The sequence below is a fragment of the Rattus norvegicus genome, chromosome 10 (assembly GCF_036323735.1).
Source record: "Rattus norvegicus strain BN/NHsdMcwi chromosome 10, GRCr8, whole genome shotgun sequence".
In the NCBI taxonomy this organism is placed as follows: Eukaryota; Metazoa; Chordata; class Mammalia; order Rodentia; family Muridae; genus Rattus; species Rattus norvegicus.
The window spans coordinates 1,769,406-1,796,725 of record NC_086028.1 but is presented as its reverse complement, the minus strand read 5'-3'; the positions used below and the strand labels follow the sequence as shown (position 1 = coordinate 1,796,725).

The 27,320-nt window shown below is 45.6% G+C and overlaps 1 protein-coding gene across 6 annotated transcripts in view; it reads right to left on the bottom strand.

Annotated features, from left to right (window-relative positions):
- Positions 1 to 7,067: 7,067 nt before the first annotated feature.
- The window catches only part of Mrtfb (myocardin related transcription factor B), a 165,772-nt gene continuing 145,519 nt past the window's right edge, over positions 7,068 to 27,320 (bottom strand). For 5 of the 6 annotated variants that reach the window (XM_039087009.2, XM_063268241.1, XM_063268242.1 and 2 more), the window contains 7 exons: positions 25,890 to 25,995; positions 24,394 to 25,422; positions 22,764 to 22,919; positions 20,736 to 20,894; positions 20,395 to 20,532; positions 15,271 to 15,331; positions 11,709 to 12,296 (listed from right to left, as the gene is read on the bottom strand). In XM_039087009.2, the coding sequence (XP_038942937.1) occupies positions 11,761 to 12,296; positions 15,271 to 15,331; positions 20,395 to 20,532; positions 20,736 to 20,894; positions 22,764 to 22,919; positions 24,394 to 25,422; positions 25,890 to 25,995 (2,185 nt within the window). In that variant the 3' untranslated portion in view covers positions 11,709 to 11,760. Of the gene's footprint in view, positions 12,297 to 15,270; positions 15,332 to 20,394; positions 20,533 to 20,735; positions 20,895 to 22,763; positions 22,920 to 24,393; positions 25,423 to 25,889; positions 25,996 to 27,320 lie in introns of all 6 variants that reach the window. The other variant, NM_001427624.1, reaches the window with a different exon arrangement.

The window sequence follows — 27,320 nt, the reverse complement described above, 5'->3', positions numbered from 1 at the left end:
TCTGTTTTGCCACATGGCTCAGTGGTATTATTTGAAGTCAGACACTGCGATGCCTCCAGCAATGCTCTTCTGCTCAGGGCTGGTAGGTTATTAGCTCTTCTGGCTCTGACTCCATATATGAATCTCGAAGATTGCATGACTTTACAGCTCATTTTGTTAGTGCTTTTTTTTTTTTTTTTTTTTTTTCCGGAGCTGGGGATCGAACCCAGGGCCTTGCGCTTCCTAGGCAAGCGCTCTACCACTGAGCCAAATCCCCAACCCTTGTTAGTGCTTTTTAAAAACAATATTAATTTTACATTTTTACAATATTAATTCTCCAACTTATGAACTTGAGGTGTTTTTTCTATTTTAGTCTCTAAAGACATTTCTTTAGTCAGTATTTTTTTTTTAAATTGTAGGATTCTTGTATTTCCTTGTTTAGGTTTATTCCTAGGTATTTTATCTTGGTGAACAGAGAGTGGAATTGCTTTTCTGATTTCCCGTATATTAGTTGTTTGGGTTTTAGGGTCTTTTAAACATAGTATAACATTGGATCATATCTGAGAATAGGGCAACCTGTTGTCTTCCTATCTTATGTGTGTTCCTTCTTTTCTCTACTCTGTGGCTCTGGCTTGGACTTTGAGCTCTCTGCTGAGTAGGAGTGGAGAGAACAGACACCTCTCTCTCATTCCCAGTGTCAGGGGAACTGCTTTTCAGCTCTTCCCGTCTGGTATCATATAAGCTGAGTTTGTCACATAAACCTTTATTAGGTTGGAGTATGTTCTTTAGGGCCCTTATTATGAAATGATGCTTAGAGTAGTTTCCCACATCTGTTGAGATGCTTGTGTGTTTCTATCCTTGATGCTGTATGTGTGTTATGTTCCACAGTCTGGCTTGGGCGTCTTGAGCCTTCCCTGTGTCTTTGCAATGAAAGCAGCTTGATTTGTATGACTCTTCTTGGGTCTTTGGATCTAGTGTGGCAAATGTTTTATACATACTGTGTTCCTCAGGGAAAGGATCCATGTGTGCACTCATGCTCCCCCAGACCTACCCTCCCTCCCTCTTCTTCTTCCCTCTCTCCTTCCCTCCCTCCCTTCTTCCTTCCCTACTTCTCTCCTCCCTTTCTCTCTTCCTTCCTCCCTCTTTTCCTCTTCCAGTTCCTTGCTCCACAAGTAGGCTTATATCATGAGTTTTGCAGTGGCTCTCCTTCCTTGTTTATAGAACAATTCAAGGCATACTGCCATGAGTTCCTTTTTAAAGGTCTAGTGGAATTCAACAAGTGACCCAGTCCACTCTTGGGCATTGTTAAGAGACATGTGCACATATGCAAAGTAAGTGTGTGTGTGTGTGTGTGTGTGTGTGTGTGTGTGTGTGTGTAGGCCAGAGGTCAGCCTCAGGTACCATTCCTCCTCAGGAGTTCTGGAACCATTGATTAAGTTAAACTGGCTTGTTAAACTCTTGTTGCTGCCCCTGGGGTTACAAGTGTGTATACTAAACTCTTACATCGGTTCTGGGGATAAATTTAGGTCCTCATGCTTGAGCTGCAAGCATTTTAAGGACCAAGCAGAGCCTTGAGAGCCTTTTATTACTAATTCACTCATGTTGCTAGTTGTAGATCTGTTCTTACAGACTTACATTTTCTTGGTTTTGACAGGTTTCGCATGTCTAGAAAATTCTAGATTTTTTCAAGTTCTTAGATGTTGTCAAAGGGCACTCTGAGGAGTTTCACCTCTATTTGTAGAGAGACCTTGCGGGGCTGATTTTGTCATCTTGTCTTTTTCTTGTTTGCTGTGGCTAAGGGTGTGTTAATCTTCATCTCTTCAAAGATCCTGTTCAGTGTTCTGCTGACGCTTTATGTCGGCTTTTCATGGCTTCTTCAGTAACTCTTGCATTCCAATAGTTTAGTGTTTAGCTTGCCCCTGTTTTCCTGAGACTTGGGGTGCACTGTTAGGCTACTTATTTGCTATATAGCTTTCTGTTTTTCAGACAGGGTAGTCCTGTCTGTGTAATCCTGGCTTGTCCTGGAACTCCCTATTTAGACCAGGCTATCCTTGAACTCACGGAGATCAGCCTGCCTCTGCCTCCTGAGTGCTGGATTTCTGACTTTCTGAGGCAGTCTCTCAGACCCACAATCTTTCCTGTTAGAACTAGTCTAGAGATTCAGGTACGCTACGTTTTTTATTTTTATTTGATTCTATGACATTTTAAAACTCCCTCCCTCATTTCTTCAATGACAGTCTCATCACTCAAGCATATAGTGTTCAACAGCTGGAGATGTAGCTCAGTGGTAGGGCAGAGTGCTTGCGTCTCATGGACAAGGGCCTGGCTTTATCTTCAGCTCTGCAAACAAAATGTGTATGGTTCAATGCTCTCATGTTTGTAGGTTTTTTTTCTGAATTTCAGATTCTAGAGTGTTTGCACTATGATCTGATAAGATACGAGAAGTCCTTCCTTCCTTCCTTCCTCCCTTCCTTCCCTCCTTCCTCCCTTCCTTCCTCCTTCCTTCCTTCCTTCCTTTTCCATGTTTAGGACTTGCTTTGTGGACAGGCTGCTGAGATTATTCATTCTAAAGTTCTTGTGTATGTTTGGGGGGGAGGTAATGGTGATTTGATTTGATCTACTGAGAGTTGGGTCTTGCACACCCACCTCTGTGCACACCTGATCTCCTTTTTACTTCGTTTCCATTTATTTTCAGTAGTTTTGTTTTCTTTTTTTAGTGAAATTGGGTGTATCAGTGCTTGTCATATAATAATTACTATCCTCACATTTTCTTAGTGTCTTGTTCCCTGTGACTAAATTAAATTGTTTAATTTAGTGAATTAAAACAATTCTAGTACTTTTTTTTAGATGTGTGTGGTGGATATATGTGGGATGCACATGCTGCTGTGGCTCACTGGTAGAGAGCAGAGGACAATTTTCAAGAGTCGGTTCTCTCCTTCATTATACGAGTCGCCTCAGGTGCTTTCAAGGCAAAGCCTTCCCACTGATCTCTTCTGATGGACGACTTGGTTGTAGCTTGCTTCTGCAAGCACAGCGTGGCACTTCTGATGTTTCTTCCACTCTGTGCTTGGTGTGGCTTCCCACCTTTTGCTTTTGGTCAATTTTGCCAATGAGATGTGGTCTGGCAGGGAAGAAAGTTATATCTTATGGGTTTTTCTAATATTTAAAATTGTGTTTATATGGGTGTGTGTGCCGTCATTCACATGTGGATGTCGGAAGACAACCTGTGGGAGCTGGTCCTCTACTCCCACCATGCAGGTCCTGGAGACTGAACTCAGGTTTTCAGGCTTGGGAGCAAGTGAACCATCTTGGTCATCAAAATTTTTATATTTATATTATCTATCTATCTATCTATCTATCTATCTATCTATCTATCTATCTATCTATCTATCTATCCATTCATTAAATGTGTGTATGTGAGACTGAGGCAGCAGCAAAAAGGCTGGAGGCTAATCAGGGCTGAGATGGGCCACATTATTGGAATAGTTTATTGAGCTATAGTCAGTTCTATGTGCAAAGTATCAACTTTTTAAGTTTATATTTATTTTGTGAATGGGTTCCCTTTCTCCATATGAGTCCTGGGGAATTGAACTTAAATTGTCAACCCTGGCCGCACTGTGCAGTCTTGTGTGCTGAAACCCATATGTCTAAGTGGTTAACCTAGATTAAAGGCCCCTTCTTTCTGGGCATGACATTTGATTCCAGCACTCAGATGGCCGAGGCTTGTGGGTCTCCATGAGTTTGAGGCCAGTTTGGTAATACTAAGAGGTACCATTCACTGATTCCCACAGAAGGAGAAAAGGTCTGTGTCCTCACTGATTACTACAGAAGGCTCTGAGGCATGCATGCCCATCAGTCGGGGCCTTCAGCAACTGATGAACTCAGCAGATGCTTCTTTTCTCATTTGCATATTTTCTTGTCACATAAATGAAAAGCTATGCTGTGGTGACTCGTCTTCTGAGTCATATGAATATTAACTGGCATCCAGCAGAGCCCTCAGGGCCTGACTGGCATCCCAGGTGGCCTGGAACCTCCTGCTACTCAGGAGGTTCAAGGCCAGCCTTGTATACAGAATGAATGTAGGACCAGTCAGGTCAACTTAGTGAGACCCTGTCTGAAAACAGCAAGAAGGGGTGGATGTAGCTCAGCTAGTAAGGTGCTTGCCTAGTATCTCCAGTATTACATATTTTGGGTGCAGTGATATATGGCTGTAATCCTGGCACTCAGGTGAACCTAGTAGAATTAAATCACATGTAACAGAAAGGATGACATAAACCACATCTGTCTCCACTGAAAGACCAGGCCTGATTTAGAAAAGAAAACCATAGGCACCAGCTCCAGGAACAGACCATAAAACCCAGAAACAAGGTCATAAAACCCCCCTCCCAAAGAACAGCCTAGGGATAACCACAAAAACAGGGAAATATCTTATCTCAGAATAGCCCATCTGTGCTGGGCCGCCCTATCCCATCCCATGATTAAACATTCATGACATAGGAATGCAGACCACTGGCCACCTATGACACCCTAGTACCCACCAGTGAAGTTTTAGGTTACCTAATCCTTCTAGAGAGCTCCCCCAGTTCCTATAAGAAGGCCTGTACACTTTTGTTTGGGGTCACTGTTTTGATGAATGGTTGGCCCCCACATGCTGGTTGTTTCTGCAGAACAAATGCTCTTTGTCTTTGCATACTATCTGAGTTTGGGGTCTTCCTTCGGCCATTTTTAGACCCTTACATGACTACTTGAGGAAGAAGAGAGGGAGGAGAAGAAGGGTGAGAGGATAGCAGAGATAGGCAGAGAGACACTCAGAGACAGAGAGAAATAGGCAGAGAGAGACAGACACTCAGAGAGAGATAGGCAGAGGAAAGAGACCCTCAGAGATAGACAGCTAGGCATCAGACACACACACACACACACACACACACACACACACACACACACATGGGGGGGGGCAAAGGGGAAAAGGCAGACACACAGAACTCTGGGGCTCAGGGGGGTGGAGAGGAGGAGGCAGTACAGCTGCTACTCTAGGAGGAGAGAGAGAATGGGAAACCCCAAAATTATGGGACCAGGCGAAACCGAAACTGTTAATAACCTCTGGTGTTCAAGCATCTTGATGAACCTCCTGTCTATTCCATGCTGCTGGGATATCACGTGGACTAGCTGTCTTAGTTAGGGCTTTACTGCTGTGAATCAACAGCACGAGCAAGAACACTTATAAAGGACAACATTTAGTTGGGGCTGGCTTACAGGTTCTGAGGCTCAGTCTACTATCATCAAGCCAGGAAACATGGCAGTATCCTACAGGCATGGTGCTGGAGTCCTACATCTTCACCCAAAGGAAGCCAGCAGCAGACTTACTCTCACATGCCTAGGAGGAGGATCTCAAAGCCCACTCCCACAGTGACACACTTCCTCCAACAAGCTTACACCTACTCACTCAAATAAGGCCATGCCTCCTAATAATGCAACTACCTGGGCCAAGCATATACAAACCACCACACTAGTAATCACCCATCTGCAACAATGTAGCCATCACCCATTAGCAGCCATCACCAAGTGTAAAGCTTTGGCATCGAAGACTCCTAACACATTCAAAAGACTTTGCCCAATACCTTAAAGACTTTCTAAAGCTCAGTACTACCAGAAAACAAGCAAGCAAAACCCCAGAGATTTGTGGGGGATTCTAATGCCCCAGGCCAGTAGCCTTGCAGCCTGTGGTCTCCTACTGGCCCAACCCCAATTTCTGGGTACTTCCTTTGTGGATCCCTTCCCACAGACCAAAGCCAGTGTTGAACTTGCTGCTTTGCAAGGGCAAAAGAGAAGGGCAGGGCACAGTTGGTCTCCAGGGATTCTGCCCTCATCCAAGAGTTTCCTCCTGACACCCACCCTAGTGTCCCAGTTTTGTTTCATGTGAAGTATCATCCTATAGGCAGGCAGATCTGTCTGTAATAAGAGGGACACTGCAGACAGTCCACTTATTAGTCTGTTGTGTGCTCTCTTGCACCCAAAATACACAGATATCTGTCTTCTGCAACTGTTGACTAGCCTTCTCTGATTGTCATAGTCACATTGATTTTCACTGTCAATTAAGCTAACCACTGTTTGGTTTCTTCTAATCCAAGAGGGGAATACAACATTGTAAGGGTATTCTTGACGCTAAGGTCCTGTTCTCCAGTTGGTTCTTGATCTGTCAGTAAAGCAAGCCACGGGTCAATTGCTGGGGGAAGGTACAGCTGGAACTTCCAGGTCCCTGGAGGAAAAGGAAGGAGAGGAGTTTTGCCAGGCTTTGGCATGAGAAGGTCTCTGGAGGAGATGGGGCCCATGGCCACTACTACAGCTGGATGGTCAGTATGTTTGGCAGGGGCTGGATGGGACTAACCATTGAAGTTCAAGGCAGGTGGGAGGTGTGGAGCTAAGAGTATTGATAAGGGCACACTTCTCCAGGCAGGAGATAGTAATGTCCAGCAATTGTGCCAAGAAGGCACGTTGAAAAGGAACAAACTCTCTGTGTGTGTGTCTTTTATCTGTGGATTCAAGGGAAACTGGGTGGGGGATGGTAGCGTGGCCCAGTCCCAGAGCAAATTTACACAACAAAACATTACATCAAATTTAACCATGGGCTTTTGGCTGAAATGTCTCCCTCCACTTACTAACTTCTAAATATCATTCTATATGGGTCACAAAGTACTTGTATTTAAGTAGTTGCTTTTGAGACTTCGCTGAACTGAAGCTGGGCACAGCTCTGGGTGGTTGGACATTTTGTTGGTGCGGTTGTTGCCATCAGAGAGGAGCCAGTTCTTACTGTGGACATTCTGTGCCCATGCTGTGGCAAGGACCACATACTTTAATGCCTTTTGCTCAGTGGTTCCTGATTCTGAGGGCAGAACACATCTTGATGGTCTGGCCGAGGTTAGTGAGTACCTATGAGCTTCTGGTGTATGTGGACAGGGGGTGGGCAGCCTACTTTCTGTTAGCCTGCTTGCGCTTGGCTAGGAGCTATTCTGAAGATGCTGTCCTGCCAGAGACTGTCCCATCTCACAAGTCTACAGCACCCCACAGTGTATTTCTGTGTATACACAACATCATGGTACATCAAAATGTTTTTTATTTGAGACACAAAAATGCAAAATTGCTGATATCAAACATTTCCCGATCAGCTACAATACTGCCACTATGTACAAAAGATCCAATGATAAATGCACACACATATAAAAATACAGTCTGCATCGCCTATGTATGGTACAAGTGCAAACGTATGGCATTCAGACACAGTACAGAATTGAGTCAGGGGTGCAAACAGCAAGTACAAAGGCATCATGGTTTGTCTTTTAAAAACAACATAAAGGCAACAAACGAATGGACCCCCGATTGCCATGATTTTCTGTTCATTAAACAAGTGCTTCAACAAGCATGGTGCTGCCCACTGGTGTTTCCTCCTTTCTTTTCAGGAAGTGAGATGCTAAGACATTATGTGAAGATGAAAAGAAGAGAAACACCTGCATGTCCATTGCAAGCAACAGAAAACTAAACTTGACATACAAGAAAATAATTCTGCATTACTACCAAGTATATTATTCTTAAACCAACAAAACAGCTCTATGCTATTTTACAGGAAAACAAGAAATATCTACATCTCTGAAAATTATAACCTTAAATGGAACAGTTTGGGGACTGACTTGAGATCACATTGGTCTCAAACTTTCAAAGTGGCTGCTTTTGGCAAATACCTGGCGATGCCTTTGGTTCCTTTAAGCATTTTGGGTTACTATTGGTTTCTTGAGGTCAAGTACTTTTGATAGATATTGAACCCTTTTTTTAAATCTTCCTCTCCCGTTGGTGGGTGGGTTCCTCACAGCAGAAAGCAGAGGTAAGACAGATGGGCTGCTTCCCAGTCAGTCTGTCCACTCACTAAAGCTTTGTCTTGGGTGTTGGCAAAAAGCTCTCCTTTTACTGCTGGTGTCTCTGAGGATTCCAGACAGCACTTAGTAGATCTGAGATTGTTAAGCTGCTGTCACAAGCCTGGGACACCTCCACTCCACAGGGACACCTCAGGTACTGTCAGAGTGAGTGATGGAAAAAACAATCTCCTCACTCCCAGTCACTGGACAAATAAAAATATAGCCCAGAGACTGTTAAATGAAAAAGAGATTGAAGGTTTGAACTAGGAAACAAAAATGACATATCAGAACTGCTACTTTCCAGTTTTGACGAAAATCTTTTACAATTAGCTGAACGTTCAGGATGATGCTCTCCAAACACACCTTCTGTGAGCATGAGCAGTGTTCCCTGATAAAGCTAGCCTTCCAGTTAGTGTGCTGGGATAACCTGGGGCTAATGGTCCTCCGGGGTGGAGGGGCCCTTTGTATTTGATATCCTCAGTGTTCTGTGTGTTGTGATGGACAGAGGCAAGCGACGATGTTAAGACTTTGCTGGCCCTGACTTGGTTGCTCTGCTGGCAGAACTGAATAGCCACTCAGCTTTCTCTGCCAATCCTGGTGGTAATGGAGCCCCCAGCCTTCTACCAGAAAGAGCTTCTGAGACTGGCCACTGAGCAACAACTAAGAGTGGAAATAAGATGGGGTCTCCTCTTGGCGACTTCCCTGAGTCAGGTCTGCTGTGGATAGTAAAGTGGCTGCCCTGACTGGAGGGACAGCTGCCTCCTCAGCTGTTACTGCACAGAGTACTACAGTAACTATGAGAACAGCCTTGCTGCATGGAGAAACACTTCAGGAAGCTCAGGTCCACTCTGGTGACAAAGTGGACACTCCTCTCACACCCCCCTCAGCGTTGGCTGACTGAGAGTGCAGGCTGACAACAGTGCCATATTTCCCAGACTCTGCAGCTCGGAGCTGGCTTTCTGAAGTAAGGCATAGCATGTGGTCAAAGAACCATGGAGCTTTTGAATGGAAAGTGTTAAGTCGTATTTAAATATCTGTGTGAAATGAACAGAGATGATATTTGAGAGAAAAGTTCCATGAATTCAGGGCATTCATGTGGTGACTGGATGCCTGAGTGAGTAGTGCAACAACCTTAGAGGCTTCCTAGAGACACCTTGCTGAAATGTACAAGGCCACAGACACATCAGCTTTCTAGAAGCCACAGTGTAATTCTTCCCACTCATCCCACCACAGTAAGGCTGGAGATCTGTGCCTCAGAAAGTTGTTGACACCACTAAACTGTGGGACTAGGCAAAGCAGTGAGGCTGGGGAAGCCACTACTGCGGCACTCCAGGCTTCTAGGAGGAAGTTTCTTGGCAACAGGATACAAATAGAAGCCTACACTACACGTCTACCATGCACACGCACTGTGGGGTTTAATGTGCTTTAATGGCTGTGAAATAACTTCACACTTCTGTCAGAGGACAACTTGTGGGGGTCAGCTCTGTCTTTCTGCCACATGGGTTCTGGGGCTCAAGCTCGGTCCCTCACTCAGGATTGTTGGCAGACACCCTTACCTGCTGAGTTATCTTGCTGGCCTGAAACTAGCTTTAAACAACAAATTCATCTTCAGACACACACCTTTTTCAATGCATTCACTGAGGGCTGGGGCTGGTCAAGAGGCCTTTCTATAGAGTGGCCTTTGGTCATGACACTTTTATGTAAGCTGATGGGAAGGATGCCCACTCTTGTCCAGAACATGTGGGAAAGGCCTAGCAAGTGGCTCTCATGTTACTAGTGTCACATGTACCTACAGGATGCTTGAACCAGGAGAGTAGGGCAAGGGGTGCTATGAGGGAGCAGGCTGCTAGTGAAGCCAGTGGCTGGAGGCCTCCTGCCATTTAAGAAATGGGACCCTGATGGACTGAAGGCTGTATGGGCTAGGTACACCAACAACTGAGATGACCTCCTTCTGTTTCCACTGTGTTTGGAGATTGTCTGTCCTGTGGCAAGCTTCAAAATAACTTAAAAAGGGACTTGAGGGCCAGAATGTTGTTTCTACTCACAACTCAGGATTATAGAAGTTGAAGTTTTTCTACAGGAAGAAACACACTAGTAGTAATTATGGGCTTCCAGAAACCCACTGATACTTGATACTACTTTAAATTGGACACTCAAAGCTGGAGAGAAAGGACTAAAGCTCTCCACCAAAACCTAGAGCTGAAATTCCCCTGGGAAACATGCCTTCCCAGGTCCTCAGCTGGGGCTGTCTGGGGCACAAGCAGCTGTGCAGCAGGGCCAACTGTCACACACTGTCCCGTGAGAGTGCCCTCAGGAGGCTTGGTCAGACGACAGCATCCAGCTACCAGGGTGATGGCTCCCAATACTGACTACCAGATTCTGAACAAGAGGATTACCAGAACTCAGTGGCTCCTGCCCACCAGAATGCCAAGCTTCAGGTGAGAGTGCTATTCACCAGAGGTTAAAGCCAGGAAAGGGGCCATTCTGATCAGTTTGGGGCAAGACCTCCTCAGAAATGAATAAGGTTCTCTCTAGATGATGGGTCAGGATATTTCCCTGTGCTGTGGAAGAGGCATTGATTTAGGAAGCCCACCTGGCTCAGGTTAAAGGGGATGGGAAGGGGATAGGACAAGAGCTGTCGTTCAATACTCTGGTCAGTTATTTACAATCTGTCAATAACTAGCTCACTAGATTAAGAGTTGTGGAAATCCTGTGGCAGTAGGCATTTTAGAAAATTCTTAAATCACTTGACAAATATAACCTTTTTGTTAAGGATCAAGGAAAAAAAAAAGGAATAAGACCTTCAGTTTTTAGGCTTGAGAACAACTGAGAGCAGGCAGGGCATCCAGTTATAAGCCTATGCAATGAGAACCAGGGAGCTGGTGACAGGAGGTTGGTCTAATCTGTGCTCAAGGTGGGACTGTCCTAGAGTCTGACAGACAGCCTACACCTTCCATTCTTCTAACTCATTACGTTGAAAAGAATTCCATGCTGAAGCCTGTTTTGGTTCTTTGAGATGGGTATGGTCACCTGAGAGAGTCTGTCAGCAAGTCTTCAAAGATGGAGACACTGTGGCTCAGTACTCTAGAGATATCTGACTTATTCCAAGTAGGACCCTAAATGGCCATCTTTTTACTCTACCAAAGATTGTAGAGGTCACAAGGTCAAAACACATGTCAATGTCTAACGTCACAGGAGAACCAACCTCATTTGCCAAGGTCAATGGGGAAGCTGCAGCACTATCAATGTATCTGAACTCTGTAGACCAGGCTCTTGTGTTTCAGCATTTTGTAGACATGTTTATAGTGAAAGGTTGTTCATTTTGATTCCCAAACTAACAAAATGACCTGTGACATCACGCAGGCACACAGATTTCAAAGTGGGACTCAGAGCCTCTGGCTGGAAGCTGCCGCCAGCTGCCCAGAGTGTTCAGATGCCTGACTCTGCTATTGACCTGGCTTAGGCCACTCTAAGGAGCACATGTACGCTTGCTCTTCCCCTCCCTCCCTCCCTCCCTCCCTCCCTCCCTCCCTCCCTCCCTCCCTCCCTCCCTCCCTCATGGTAGCCTGGTGTTTCAAGTGGAACTGCTTGCCTCTTCTTAGGCCCATGAGGAGAGCAGCGCTGATGAAATGTGGCTGGTGACCAGAGCCACTTCCTGCGGATGGAGCCTGGCCTTTGGCTTTATCTAAGGCATTTCACAAGGACTGTCTCTGTGGAGTCTCTCACACTTGGCTTCCAGGCTGTGGCCTTCCTTTTTTTCTGTGACGATTTATTTTAACTTTCACAGTGCAGTTATGGCTCCAGCTCTAAGCACTGGCCTCAGGATTGTTTTCATGTTTCCAAATCTTATGAGCTCTGAGACAAGTGACCTGTGACCTTAGTCCCATGGCAGTGGCAGGTCCTGTGGGTCCAGAAAATCAGTAGAGAACATGCTTGGTGAAGTGGTGCTCAGTGGAGTGAGCCCAGAGGATGTGGTGGGCATGGTGATGTCGAGCCACTCCATGTTGTCCAGGTTGGGGTCTGACAGGTCAAGAGACAGACAGGGCGTCCCTGACACAAACTGGGCCTCAGAGGTCTCCATGGGAGAGTGAGACTGGTACAGCATGCTGGAGTGACTCAGCAAGTCGTTCTGGAGATCCTCGATCAGAGACAAAGGCTCTCTGTCCTCACTGCTGCCCTGTAGTGGGGCAATGTCATTGGCTGAGGGCAGAGCTCCATCCAAGAAGGCTTCCAGCTGGTTCTCTAGGCTGGCAGATAAACTGTTCACAGGTTCTAAGGATACAGGCGGTGCTATTTGGACCTGCGGCGGAGGCCGAGACACCACTGTATTGACTGGCATTGTAGTGATGCTGGCTGTCACTGGTTTCATCTTGGAAATTGGAGAAGGCTTTTCTTTTATCGGGAAGGAAATCTCTGCAGAAGAATTGATGGTGTTAGCATTTGCTGCCATTGACTGTATTAGTGACTATTCTATCACCCTTTCTTACATATTAGGAGAAACGTGCTCCTTCTAATTCTTTTTAAATTTACAAAAAGTCATTATAGTTGGACAGTACTCCAGTTTGTCAATATAGTCTAGAAAGTTATAAAACAGATGCAATACACCTTATCAATAACTCAAAGATGACATCATGGCCTTTGCCCTCCCTTCCTTAAGGTGAGGCAGGTCAGTCACTGCTCTAGAGTTCTTATTCTGAGTTAACTAAACTTTGGACAATTAAATAGGTAAATAGCTTAGTAAGGATTCATTATTTATTTAATTTATTCTTAAAAAATTAATTTTTACTTAGGTATGCATACATGTGAATGTGCTCCTGTAGGAGTCCATGGAGGCCAGAAGAGGTGTCTGATCCCCTGAGCTGAAGTTACAGGCACTTATGAATCCAACATGGGTGGTGAGAACCAAATTCTAGCCCTTTGCAAGAGCAGAAAGTGCTTTTAAAGGAGCAGAAAGTGTTCTTATGTGTTGAGCCATCTTTCCAGTCCCTGTCTGTCTGTCTGTCTGTCTGTCTGTCTATCTATCTATCTATCTATCTATCTATCTATCTATCTATCTATCTATCTATCTATCTATCTATCTATTTTTGGTTCTCTGTGTGTAAGCCAGAAATAGATGCAAATGTCTTCCTCAAATCTAACTAGCCCTATGTTTGGGATGGGGTCATCTCTGCACTGGGCTCGTCTGCTCAGCCCGAGTGGCTGGCTGGCCAGCAAGCCCCAAAGATCCACTCATTCTTCCCTTCCCAACACCAGGATTAGAGGCATAGGCCACTGTGTCTACTTTTGTGTTTTGATGGGTTCTGGGGGAACCAAACTCAGGTCCTCAGGCTTGCATGACACACAATGATGGAGTCATCTCCCTACGTGATCATATTGACTCCTTAACAGGGCAACTGGAAAACTAACAGACCTTCTGTTATAGACACACTAGTGCTCACTTAGATGATTTTTAATAATTTCCTCCCCTGTTGTTTTGAGAAAGGTTCTGGTTATGTGTAGCCTTGGCGATTTGGAACTTAATATGTGGACCAGGCTGTTTGGAACTTGGGAGAGATCTGCCTATCTCTGCCTCTTGAGTCCTAGGATTAAATGTCCAGTTCTCATTTCTCTGAGAATATAGTGTAGGGGAAAGACTTAATGAACCATAGACTTAAAAGCTCAGTGTGTCTGGGTATTTTGTCTGCCTGTGTGTCTGTAGACCATGTGTGTGCAGTGCCCATGGAGGCCACAAGAGGGCATTGGATTTCCCCCTAGGACTGGAGTTACAAATGGTTGTGAGTCTCCATGTGACACTGGGAATTGAACCTGAATCCTCTGGGAAAGCAGCCAATGAACCACTGAACCATCCCTTCAGTCCCACAAGTATTATTATTAACCACTGAGGAAAAAAAAACTTATCTTTATCAGATTGAGCAAAAATTGTATGTTCTGATTTTTAAATACACATTTATTTTTTAACTCCCAAGTTTTCAGTTTATGTTAACCATGACTTTAATATATTTTAAAAGACCAATATAGTTCTTTGCAGAATTCCACTTATTTATGTGACCCACATGCAGATGGCAATGTCCTTCACTATGCCACAGATTCTGCCCAGGGTATCAGCATCTGCTCATATGTGTTCAAAACAGATAGAAAAACATTAATTACTACTTCAAACTCTAGGATTTATTTTACCAGAGGACTTTAGTATGGCATTATGCGACCTGTGTGTGTGCACACATGCACGTATGTGTGTGTGTGTGTGTGTGTGTGTGTGTGTGTGTGTGTGTGTGTGCTCTGCCACTGGACTGCAACCATTCCAAGAAGTTTCTGAAAAACTGATTCTATGCTTACTTTTAAAGACACAGGAGCTGAGGCAGTGTGATGGTTTGCATATGCTTGGCCCAGGGAGTGGCACTATTAGAAGGTGTGGCCTTTGTTGGTGGAAGTGTGTCACTGTGGGGTGGGCTTAGCGACCCTCCTCCTAGCTGCCTGAGGGTGCTCAGTCTGTTCCTGGCTTCCTTCGGGTGAAGATGTAGAACTCAGCTCCTCCTGCACCATGCCTGCCTGGATGCTGTGATGCTAACATACTCCTGTCTTGATGATAATGGACTGAACCTCTGAACCTGTAAGCCAGCCCCAATTAAATGCTGTCCTTTATAAAACTCATGCTGGTCATGGTGTCTGTTCATAGCAATAAAATCCTAAGACGGGCAGTTTTTGTTTTTGTTTTTTTTTGCAGGGGGTGTGGTGGGGGGAGCTAATGTCTGACTTAAAGACAACACACTGTAAACTTTATTTTTAACTACAGTTTATTACATATATATATACATATATGCATATATGTACATATATGCATATATATATATATGCATGCTACCACAGAACGTGTGTAGAGGTCAGAGAACAACTTGGGGTTAGTTTTCCTCCATGATGTGGATTGTGGGTATCAAAGTCAGGTCATTAAGCTTGGCAGTGAGCACCTTATCCATTGAGTAATCTTACTACCCCGATAACGTATATGTAGACGTACTCTGAATTTTAATAGAATAACAGAGGGAGTCCAAGCTAAGGTACTGGAAAGTTCTCACCCATGATGAGACTGGCGCACAGAACATGGTTTGTGGTTATCAGCAGAGGTCAGAGCTGGCTCAGCTCTGCTGTGCGAGAAGTCTTTACTTTGTTCCAGGCGACAGCTATGGGGATCTAACATCAGGCCATCCTTCAATGTGGAACTGAAGGGCTTTATGTCCTTTGTTATGTGGTTTAATGGCCTAGCTTGCACAGGTTTAGAACTGCCCATTGTTAGAACTGGATGTTTTCCAGTTTCCAGGACAACATGCAGCTTTAGAGAAAGGCTGTCCTGGGCCTGTGGTATGAGGCTTGTGTCCAGCCTTTGACCTACCTCCACTCTTTATGAGGATGTCGAAGAGGTCATCCATCTGCTGACTGTGCACACTGGAAACCTGCAGCCAAGGACAGCAGAGTTAGCCACCTGCACCAGGGGCAGCCTCTGTATTGCACTGAGGGGTTCACTGAGCCTTGGCTTTACTCTAACGTTTGAGAGTCTAGACAACAGCTGAGTTGCCTGGGAAATGGAGATACTTAAGTCAAAATAACACAGCCTGATAGGTCAACTAAGCCAAGGAAGAAGTCAACTCTGTGACTTCCATATGTGCCTTATTTTCACTGAATGGCACTTTGGGAGATTTCTAATTGTTTATTCTAAGAGTGTCTGAATTAATCTGCATTTAACAAGAATTGATTTACTTAAAGATAAGCATACTCTGCACACCGTCATCTTTGTGGTCTACTTGACACTTAAGTGACACTTACCGTGCGGGGTGGTGTGAATGAAAACCATCTCCACTGGCCCACAGGGAGTGGCACCTGAAAAGACTAGGACCTGAGGAGTAGGTGTTACTGGGGGAGGGGGGTTGGAATTTTAGAAGCTCAAGCTAGGAACAGGGGCTCATTCTCTTTTGCTACTGCCTGGAAATCCAGATGTAGAACTCTTGGCTACTTCTCCAGCACCATGTCTGCCTTTGCTGCCATGCTTCTGGCTTTTCTTTATAAGAGTTGCTGTGGTCATGGTATTTGTTCACAGTAACAGAACCCTAACTAAGACAGCTCAGATCATGGAGTTTAATGTTCTGATGTGTATGTGTCTAGGAACTCATCAACAAGATCAACATTTGTTAACTGGGAAGCCCCTCACCTCCAGGACCCACTGTCCTTCAGAATGCATCAAGTGCCTCAGACATGTTCTTAAGGTATGGGAGGTGCACTCTTATGCAGTGTCATTACTCTGAGCTGTGGCCATGATGCAGTATGCAGCTTACAGATAGTTTACTGATTTTTCTGCTCATCAGTATTCCATGTATGGGAATGTCTGCTTGCTCGCTCACTCACTTGCTGGTAGACGTCCCACTTTTGGGCTGTTAAGGCTGCTACAGAAATCTGTGCACAACTCTGCACAACCATGCCCTGCCTTCTCTTGGTAAGTACTGAGAAGTAGAATGAATGGCTTTCAGAGTGGGTGTGCACTTAACATCTTGGACAATTGCCAAACTGGTTCCCAGGATTACCTGTGTTCCCAACAGCAGGTGCTCTGCATCCCCACTGCACCTCCTGAGATGGCTGTGGGATGAAGATGCGGGTCTACTGCATTTACCTGGCGACTGGTGACTGCTGAGGGTCTGTGCACTAGCTACTTACCATCCTTAGTAATATATATGTTTAAGTCTTTTGCTACAAGCAGATCTAGTAAGTTTCTTGTTTGAATAGTGTGTTTTGCCCAATCTTTGACTTAAAATCCATGTCTTCGTGTTTGACAGATTATGTGTTGTTTACCTGAAGTTCTTTGGAGTCTACTTTAAAGGATAGGCTTACCTGACATCGGACCTGGTTAGTAGTCTCTGAGAACCCTCCTCACTAAGGACTTAAAACAATGCTGCTCCACTTTCTCTGGTTTCCATTACTTTAAAAAAAATACATTTATTTTGTGAGTGTGCTTGTCCACATACATATTGTTACATGTGTACCGTAATGCATGGTAGAGGTCAGAAGAAAGTTTGCAGGAGAGGGTTCTCTCTTTTCACTACGTGAGTCCTGTGGATGAAACTTGGTTCATCTGGCTCAGATAGCAAGGTCACTTAGCTAGCTTGGCAGTCTTTTTCCATCATTGATGAAATACCTGACATTAGTCACATAGTGGTTTTCCCCTTATGCGATGGACTGCTTTTCTCCCCACTTCTGATAACGGGACTGTGAAGGAACGTGGAATGCTACGATGTAACGTGAATGCTACGATGTAACGTGGAATGCTACGATGTAACGTGGAATGCTATGATGTAACGTGAATGCTACGATGTAACAGGAATCCTAAACACCTCAAAGCTGAACACACGAGCTATTGTCTTGTCAAGTACTTAGCTTTCCCACTGTCTTGCTTCTCTTTCTATGGCTTTTGAGTTACACTGTGGGAAACCATTACACAAGCTCTTCAGGTTCTAGTCACTGGGGTGTGTGTGTGTGTGTGTGTGTGTGTGTGTGTGTGTGTGTGTGTATGTGTGTAGGCTTTTATTCTAATTAAAGGTTAAGTGACATCAAATAATAGCACAATGGAATGGGCTAACTCAGGATGACTTTCCCTCTTTCCCCTTCCCTCTGCTAAGTTTATCTACAATTTTGTCCTCCCTCCCCCCCTCCCTCCCTTCCTTCTTTCCTTCCTTCCATTTTTTAGAGACAGGATTTCTCTGTTTTTCCCGGGCTGTCCTGGAGCTCGCTCTGTAGACCAGGCTGTCTTTAAAGTCAGGTCCACCTGTCTCTGCCTCCCAAGTGCTGGGATTAAAGGTGTGCACCAGTATTACAAAGCAAAAGCAACCTTTACCTGTCCCCCAACAGGAAGTCTGCAAGAGATGGAAGAATTTTGAGAACCAGGGCTTTGTGCTCTGTAACCCCAAAGCAGGAAGCAACAGATAAGAAACCTGTACATAAGAAACAAAGGGCTGCTTCTACCAAGAGGCATGTATCACCTGAGCCGGTGAAGGTGAAACACCTGAGAAGTGTGTCAAATAAACGTGAATCTGTGGAAGAGCACATTAGCACCATTATGCAAACAGAAGAAATGGAAGCCAAAAGAGAGAACCCAGCCATTCCAGATCAAAAAATACCCCAGAGCTCTAGGTACAGAAAGAAAACTGAAAAACAGCCAAGCCCCAAGTTTGATTCGTCTGCAGAGAAGGTTGGGATAGAGAAAAATGAGAAAACAATGAAGATCTCCCAGGAGACAGAGCCGCAGAATCCAGATAATGGAACCAAGAAGTCTTCATCTCTGGGCAAAGTCAGTGGGAAAAGAACATGTTTGAGGTCTGGAGGACAGACGGAGATTCCCCAGCCTCATGAAGCAGAAGAGAAAACAAGCAGATCAGGTGCAGAAATCTCGATAAAGACCCAGCAAGAGAAAGGAGTCTCTGGAGATTCAGATGTTAGGTGTCTGAGATCCAGACAAACTAGAGTCACTTTGGACAATGAACGTAAGCCAAGAGTAACTCGAGGGGCCAAGAGAGATGCAAAAACTCTGAAGAAGGATGAAGACATTGTATACACCAAGAAATTAAGAACAAGAAGTCACCAGAAAAGTGAAACTGTGTAGCAAAGACATTTAAGAAGGAAAAGTAAATTTGGTTTAGTGATAAATTCCAGTATGATTTTCACTTCCAGTGTGAAGGCGAACTGTAAATAATATTGCCTGTGCTTAAGGAAGGAAGCTTTGGGCTTTCCTGGTCATACTCTCTTCAAGCTCCAATGGAGATCATGAAGATCACCAGGGATCTCAGAGCAATAGCAGTTTAAATGTTTGGTGGCTAAACAGGTAGAAATGTGGCCCTCTGTCCTACCCAATAAAGCTCTGTGAAATTAAAAAAAAAAAAAAAGGTGTGCACCACTGCTTGGCATGATTTTTTCCCAAGTATTGTATTTTTCTTAGTTTTAGAATTTCCATTTGGTATTTTTTTAAAAAAAAAAAAATCCTCTATCTGTTTACATTTATAAAGGATGGAAACACAGGGTGAGCCTTGTTTTCTCAGCTTGGGGTTCACCTCACTGGTGGCTTCTCCATCCTCCTGACTATCAGAAGATGCTAGTTTGGTTGCCTGCTCAGAGGAATGGTCTGAAATGCTTCTGGGGCAGACAGCTCTCATTCTGTCTGTCTTCTGCTTTCGGCTGGGCTGCTAGGCATTTACGCCAAGGCTCTGTGGCTGGGGCTCAGCTGGGGCTGTGGATTCAGAATTTAGAACTTCTCTTGATTTTCTCATCAGTAGCTCACAGCTTGTTCCTGTGGTTTGCAGGCCATAGTGACTATCACTTTCTACCAGAAACCCCGACTCCCTGCAAATGTAGCCGAAAGAGAGACCTTGGGCTGGGTTGTTCTCTGCTGAGTGTGGGCTTACACCACAGTGCTGAGCACACTGTCTCGGCTTCCATATGATGACCAGTTTATAGCTGTTGCCCTGGGAAGGCAGAATCGGCAGGGCCCGACTCCGTCATTGGTGGAGCTGAAGTCTTTCCCAGTGAGACTGAGAGGTGCTGATGCAGTCTTAGCCTAGGAGCTAAGCCGGTGACATGCAACCCCGGGACGACCCCTGGCTTCTGTTGCTATGTACATGAGCTAGGAAGTGCCAGTGAGTCTGCACTCGACAGGCGTGCTCCACGGTGAGGGCTGCCTGCCTGCTTGCTGTTACTAAGACCACCTGGTAGTTTATTTTATTCCCTGGGGAAGAGATCCCACTTCCAAATGGACTGGGGAAGGGCAGGCTAGTATCTATTTGTTTGACTCTTATTGTAGGGTTTAAGGGTTTTTTTTTGTTTTTTTTTTTTTTTTAAATCTATCATTTTCCTCATAGGTGAAGTTTCTATTGATTTTGGGATGCTCACAATTAGGAAGGCTGTCTTTCCTCTGCGTCCTGTAAACTACAGCAGATGCTCACTGTGCATTTCTTCACCCTTCATGTTTTAGACAGCAAATACAGCAAGACACCATGTGTCCCTGAGAAGTGCTCCATAGAACATGGGGCATGGGGCTGCACACAGTTCTGGCCAGTTGCTGTGAGTTCTTGCTTGGATCCACTGTGTTCTACTGTCAGGTCCAGCACTCAGGTCCTCTGGGAGGCTGCAATCCTTTCTCACAAGAAAGCCCTCAGTTGTGAAAGGGAACTTTGGAGAGGCAGGGCTTGGATGAGTTTAGGTGAATAGAGTCTAGATGCTTTTTGTAACTGAGAGCTCTCACTCTGCTCACTGGACCCAGGGGGGCTCCAAGGAGACACAACCCGCACCTGAGGCCCCACTATCACGGCTGCTCCCAACACTTGCTGTAGGCAAGTGGCTTAGAGTCTTCACAGGTCAATTAAAACCAGCCAGATAAAATATAAAGTTCCTCGCTGTTAGTCTGTGTTTTAACAGAGGACTAGGCATAATCTGAGGAAGCCCTGAAATATGACTGGGGTATGACTGTGACCACCATACTCACCTCTGGAAGGGCTGACTGGGTGCTGCGTGTCTGCTTGATGGCTTCCTCATACCGAGGTGGATCTTTTGTCTTTGTGACTGGGGTCGCAAACAAAGAGTGCTGGACAACAAATTGCTGAGGTGGGGGTGGTGAGCTAGGCTGCATCAAACAAGAGAGAAATACTTGTTAGTTCTGGGCCAGCCAGGGGATCCTGCAGTGATCCCAAGCACTATACAGTTGACAACTGGTGGGCAAGCAGGAACGTAAGTCACTGTTCACCCTGCAGAGCCAGTGCTGGTCACCATACACTCCAGATGCCAGCATGACTGCAGTGCTTTACTGCTATTGTCACTATGGCTTACCTTGCTGGCTGGGCCAGGTCCATTTTGCAGGGGTACAAGTGGGGTGCTTCTAGATTGAACAGCAGGGTTAGAGGTCTTACTGACAAAGGGCTGCGGGGTCGCTGGGCCAGGCTGTCTCTGGTACTGAAGAACTGTGTTTGGTGCCGAGTTTGTGAAGACCTGTGACAGTGAATTTAAGAAAACCCATGTTTTAGAGCAGAGGCTAACAAATCCACCTTCTAGGTTTGTGGGCCACAGGCCCTCTGCTGGAAGCTTTGTCAGGAGCATGAAGGCACTTTGGACAGTGGACAGTGGGAGACAAGAAGGCAGCTGCCAACAGGACTGCAGACACTGGTGGGGTGTGGGTACCGTGCAGGCAGTACCTTATGTGAGGAAAACTGCTCAAGCAGTTTTTCTTGCTCACTGAAGTGATCTGGTCCCCTCCCTTCCTGGACATAGGGTTCTGCCTCCCACCCATGCACAGCATCCTTTGGTCTGGATGTTCAAACCTGCTCTTCGCCTCATCAGTGCTCCACAGAGGGTGGCCTCTGTGGCTCTGTACTCAGTGTGGCCTTCTTTATACTTGGACCCACGGAACCACCTGCAGACTTCTTCCCTCAGCATTTCCCAGTTCATTATCCTGGACCTCCTTTGCTGCCACCCCGGGGAGGGGTGCTACTCAAGCCCTCCCAGCGACAAGCTGTCATAGGGGTAGCAGTCATGTCTCACCTCTTCTAAAGAACCACTTTCTGTGTCAGCAGGCCAAAGGGAAACCAGTTTCCATGGAACTCTGAAGTGTTTCTTATGACTCCATGAAGAGGCTCAAGTGTGGATGACTTTTATAAACTAAGGGCCACATTACTTACACAGTACTGTGTCTTACAGGGCTTGGCTTCATCACCAAAATGACTTTATACCACCAATGTCTTCAAACAAAGTGGCTTCTCTCTTATGTCACCATGGACAGATAGATTGGTTTCTCTGTTATGTGTGTGAGTATTTTGCCTTGCATGTGTATCTGTGTACCATGTGCCTGCCTGGTGAGTGTGAATGGAAGCTGAAGAGGACATGGTGTTCTGAATCACTCAGGCATTTCTGCAGCCCCAGTGCAAACACTTTTTACTATGAGAGGACATGAGTGAGTACACAAGTCTCTCTCCAATGCACTTAGTATTTGTGAGTCTCCTTCTATGTGGCAAACGCCACTTTATGGAAATAACGACTCCTAATCCTAGGATTCCGAGATGAAGTGAGAACCCTAATTTATACTGCCTATCATTGCGGCCTCTCTTCCCTAGACCAAAGAAAGCTGGGCCTCCTTTAAACTTACAGACTACATTAAGTGGTACTGCGGCTTCTCGCTTGGTCATGAATGACTTTTCCCTTTTCACTCATGTCAATGGTGCTGTTGATAAGTGGGGCCTCTGTTTAACTTCAAGTGTCTCACTACCCATGGTTCAGGATTACCTGAGTTTATCAGACTGCAGTGCCTAATTACCTGTTCAGATCAAAGCTCTAAGCCTAGCTAAGAACGACTGTTTTTGTGGCCTTTTCTTCCACTTTCAGAGAAAGGGTCCGGCTATGTAGCCCAGGCTGCCCTCGGACTCCCTGTGATGGAATCACAGGTGAGTGATACCTGACCTCCCAGCTCTGCCTCATGATATGGCACAGACTCTTACAGAGAAACACATACAAATTCTAACTTGAGAGAGAAATCCCAGAAGTATCTTTTTATCTTCAATTACCTTTCCCTAGGGAACAGCACACTTAATTAGAAAAGAAATATACCTCAAAATTCAATAAATCTACTATACTGGAATTATAAAAACATGCTCTGGGAACTTACTTGGAAAAGGCTTGGACTATTCAACCATCTTTCACACTAGAGACTTCCCCTCATCCTAGACAAAGTATCTGTGGATCCAAGGTCTGTTCTATGACTGAGGACTACAGCCTTCCTTCCAAAATAATAGGCTTTGGGGATGATGCCACTGGCAGGGGAGATGTGACAGAAAGCATAGTTTCAGTCTGTCTTTGTAAGCATCCTACCTTTCTGACTGGTTGAGGCTGGACCAACACATGCTGTGGGAAGGCCTCCTGCTTCTGAGGCAGGGCTGAGGCCAAGGCTGAGGGCAGGGCTGCTGCTGGGACCTGTGTGGCTGCAGCTACCTGAGGCTGAGCCTGGACGCCTCCTTGTGCTGGTGTCTAGGGAGTAAACAAGAATTAATCTTAGCGTCAAGAAGCACATCTGGAATTGAGTTTATAATGCAGTGTAACTTTGCTTTGGGATTCATAGCTAAGATGACGTAACACACAATGACTATAGTCACTTACTTTGGTTCTCTGTATATATCTGATCTTTAGTAATTTCTTCCTTTTTGTCACCCCTCCCTACTTCCCTGGAGATGGGGACTGAGAGTTCAAAATTGTCTAGCTTCCTGAGAAACACAGTACTTCATTATGTACAGTCACCCAGTGAACAACATGCTGGACTTCTGTCAACTTCCCCTGAGTGAGCTTGATGACAATCCTAAGGCAGTGACAAAATGCCAGACAGCTGTCTTTATGACCTTACTGTTCCTTAATGTGGCTAAGATTTTAGTTGAAAAGTTTGAAGGCAGAAAATGGAAACAAGACAGCTCTGCACATTAGAGGTCTGTAACCCATGTAGAAGTACCTCCGATAGGTACCCAACAGCCTACAGTACTGCTTTGAAGCTTGTACCATACACAGCCTGGGAACAGCCAGAGATGCTGGACATACAGCTGTACACAGGCCCACTAGAAAAAGGCTCTGTTTTTGCATCAACTATAACAAAAGATTTGTATCCATTGTCCTCCTAATATACGTTACCGAATGGATTTCTAACTCACAGGTGCCCTGCACACCTCTGCACACCAAGCAGGGGTGTTCGACTGCTTTATACTTGCTGAGGTGTTTGAGTACTGCCTCCTGATCTAAGATGTGAGCTTATTTCTGCCACAGGTACTGGGTAGATTAAAGCTGAAGCACTGGCTCACATGGCTTCTTGTTTTCTTTATGGCCACATCTGGATAAGGTCCACCAGAAAAGCACTATACAGCAAGATACCCAACCTGCAGGTCTCTGCATCAGAACCAGCCCACTCCATGCTTTCCTCAGCTCAAGCATTCTTATATAAATGTCCCAAGAACAGATATGGCCCCTGCCACCAACCTTAGGCAGAAGAAATGGATTTTCCTGTCAGAGCTGTCCTCAGGCTCCTAGAAATGGACTGTTACTTAGAACCAGGGCAGAGTGTGAAGTGTTCAAGGCACACAGCCTATGCTAATGCCATTAATCTTTAAATATGTATTTTTATGTCTGTGTGCCTTTGCAAGTTTATGTGCACATATGTATAGGTCCCCAAGGAAATCAGAGGGCACAGGATATCCTGGAACTGAAGTCACAGGTAGCTGTGGCTGCCCGATGCTGATGCTAGGAATGAACCTGAGTCTGCTCTGAGAGCAACATGCGCTCTCTCAAGGACAGAGCAGGAGACCACTCTGCTGGTTTTTATGATATAAACGCAGTAAGTGAAGCCAGACCAACCCTGCCCCACACCCACACCACGCCTTCTGAAACTCTAGCTCACAACACAGCAGCTCAAGGTTGGCTGCAGTATTCGCTATATGGCAACACTGTGAGACACACTTCGTACCTGGAGTTGGAGGCTGCCTACTGGGAGTTGCACTGAAGTAACATTTGAACCCTGGATGGACACCGGTAACAGTAGCTGGGTTGTCTGTGTGGTCAGTAAGGCCTGAGGCTGAGCAACAAAGGCAGGTGGCTGTCCCTGGGAGCTCAGGTAGAACTGCGAGACAACATTCTGCTGCTCTGTTTGGGCCATGGGGACCTCCTGCTTGACGACCACAGCCTTTTTGGCAACAAGGGTCTGGCTACCTGTGGAGATGGGCTGGCCTACAGAATGGCCAGGCACTGGGATGGACTGCTGGGGGCTGGAGCAGTCAGGGAGTGAGGTCTCATCTTTGACGGAGGACCGGACATTGCCAAGTTTCAGATCTGATGTAAAGGGATGTGTGGAACCATTGGGCTGAGGACCTGGGGGTCGCTGCTGCCCACGTTTTTCCTCCTCCAGCTGCATCTTGAGGACTTCCACCAGCTTCTGTTCCTGTTCCAGTTTCCTCTTCAGCTCTTCAATCTGCTTCTCCTTCTCCTGAAGCTTGCGGTCCTTCTCAGCGGCATCCAGTTCTAGGGTTGACAGGGTGCTACTGGTGGGGCTCAGGCTGTCCTCATGGCTTGCCACCCTCAGGGGAGATGAACACAAGAACTGGGAAGGTGACATCATGGTCATGATCTCCGTGAAGGTGTCTGTCATGTTTGTGTCATCGGTACTGAGACTGGACTGCTCGGAGGGTGATGGCGAGATGGGCAAAGGGGAATGGGCATTTTCGACATGGGGCACACTGCTGGATCCAGAAGGTGGCAAGTCTGCCTTGAAAGTGGACACAGAGTTGGTTACAGCATTATGCAGTGTTGTGACTGGCAGTGTCACTGTGACCTCTGGGTTACTGGTGACAATAGCTGCTGATGACACTGCCACAATACTGCCAGTGGCAAGGTTATTACTGGTCACTTCCTGGTAGGGTTTCAGGCGTTCAATGAGGTCTGGTTTAGTTCCTGACACTGGCAGACCCCTCAGTTTGAGTTCTGTTTTCAGCTCTGACACCTGGAGGCAAAAGCAGATCAGAGGCTTGGTTTTATGAGTCTCCCACACATAAACACCAGAGCATCCCTTTGTTGCCCACAGAGGGATGCTGATACTGCCTGTAGATGTCTGAAACTGGCATATAAACAGACTTTTTCCATCTGTGCACACTGTGAGAAACTTAAGTCTACAGAGGAGACACAGAGCCTGTGAGCAGTAATTAGAAAATGGGTGATATTGTAGTAATTGCTACAGAGAAGTGGTCTCTTCTCATGGTGCTCAAATAAGGCATGTGGTCAGTAAACGAGAATTAGATCAGCTATTTGACATCTAACACCTAGTGGAATAAAAAGAAAGCAGTCCCATAAAGGGTGCTAGTGTTTTGCTAAAGTCGTTCAGACAACTGGGCACTTGACAGGCAAACCTGGCCATCTGCTCGTGTGTAAGGACGGTACTCAGAGGTGAAGAGCTGGAGGTGGAGTCATCACCTTTAAGTCATCCAAGCTAGAAGGCAGGGGTCCTGGCCTCCTCGCCGGCACACCTGTGCTGCTGCTGCTGCTGCTGCTGCTGCTGCTGCTGCTGTTCTTGTCAGTTCTTCAAGAAAAAAAGAAATCAGAGCTTACAACAAGCTCGCTCTAGGTTTGGGTCTATTAACAATCTGTCATCTTATAAGGAGAATTGATTGTGGACACAGACAGGAAAACTCAGTATTGTGGAAATGTCAAATGCATCATCTTCCTCCATTCAAAACCCTAGAGGCTCCGTCTGTTTGTATGGAGGACACACAGAAGGCCACTCTATGCTTGATGCAGAAGGTGCAAAGGACTGGGATTGGCTCAGTGTCCTTGCAAGGAAAGCTATAAGACTGCACTAGCTCTGGTGCCTGTGTGTACCCATGAGCACTACCACAGTTACATGGGCACCTTTCAGCACTTGCCTGATATGATGCAGTTAAAACCCTAGTCTTAAAAATAAAGTTCTTTGAGGTCTGGGTGAAATGATGAGAGTCTAATGTCTCATCTTAGAGTTGTAAGAACTCAATCCATGCATTTGGTTTTACTGCCATTCAACATTGTTGCCACAAGAACATTGATGGGTATGTTTTGAGTCAATCTTGCCATGAAGTTTGAATAACAGCCATACTGTGCTTTATTATTTGATGTCCTATTCCCAGGCCACCTTTTGTTTCTTGTTTAGTTATATTGGTCTCTGGAGAATATACAGCTAAGTATTAGTATGGGGCTAGGTAGATAGTACAGTTGGTAAAGTGCCCTGCAAACTTGAGAACCTGTGTCTAGATCCCCACCTACATAAAGCTGGGCACAGAGGTCTGAGTTTGTAATCTCAGCATGGGAAGGTGGAGACAGAAGGGTCCTGGGGCTTGCTGGCCAAGCTCACAGGCTACTAATGAGTGGGCTCTAGGTTCATCGAGAGATACTATCTTGCCTAATAAGGTGAAGAATGACAGAGAATCCACCTGATACTGACTCTGACAGCCACACGTGCACACATAAAATACTTTATGCTACTTTTTGGTTGAAATTCTATACTTGTGCTTATGGTCCACTGTAACTTATTTCTGTTATTTTATTAATTAATTAATTATTGCATTTATATAAGTACACTGTGTAGCTGTTATCAGACACACCAGAATTAGGGCATCGGATCCCATTACAGGTGGTTGTGAACCACCATGTGGTTGCTGGGAATTGAACTCAGGACCTCTGGAAGAGCAGTCAGTGCTGTTAACCACTGAGCCTCTCTCCAGCCCTTTTGTTATTTTAAAAGTTGAATTCTCTTTTCACCTAAATCATGAGAATATTGAGGTTCTGAGTCCTGAGGTGGGCTTCTGCAGGTTTGCTCCTGTGGTAATAAGGAGGCACAGATATCTGCAGAGACCCTTCCCTCAGAGTGTCGGC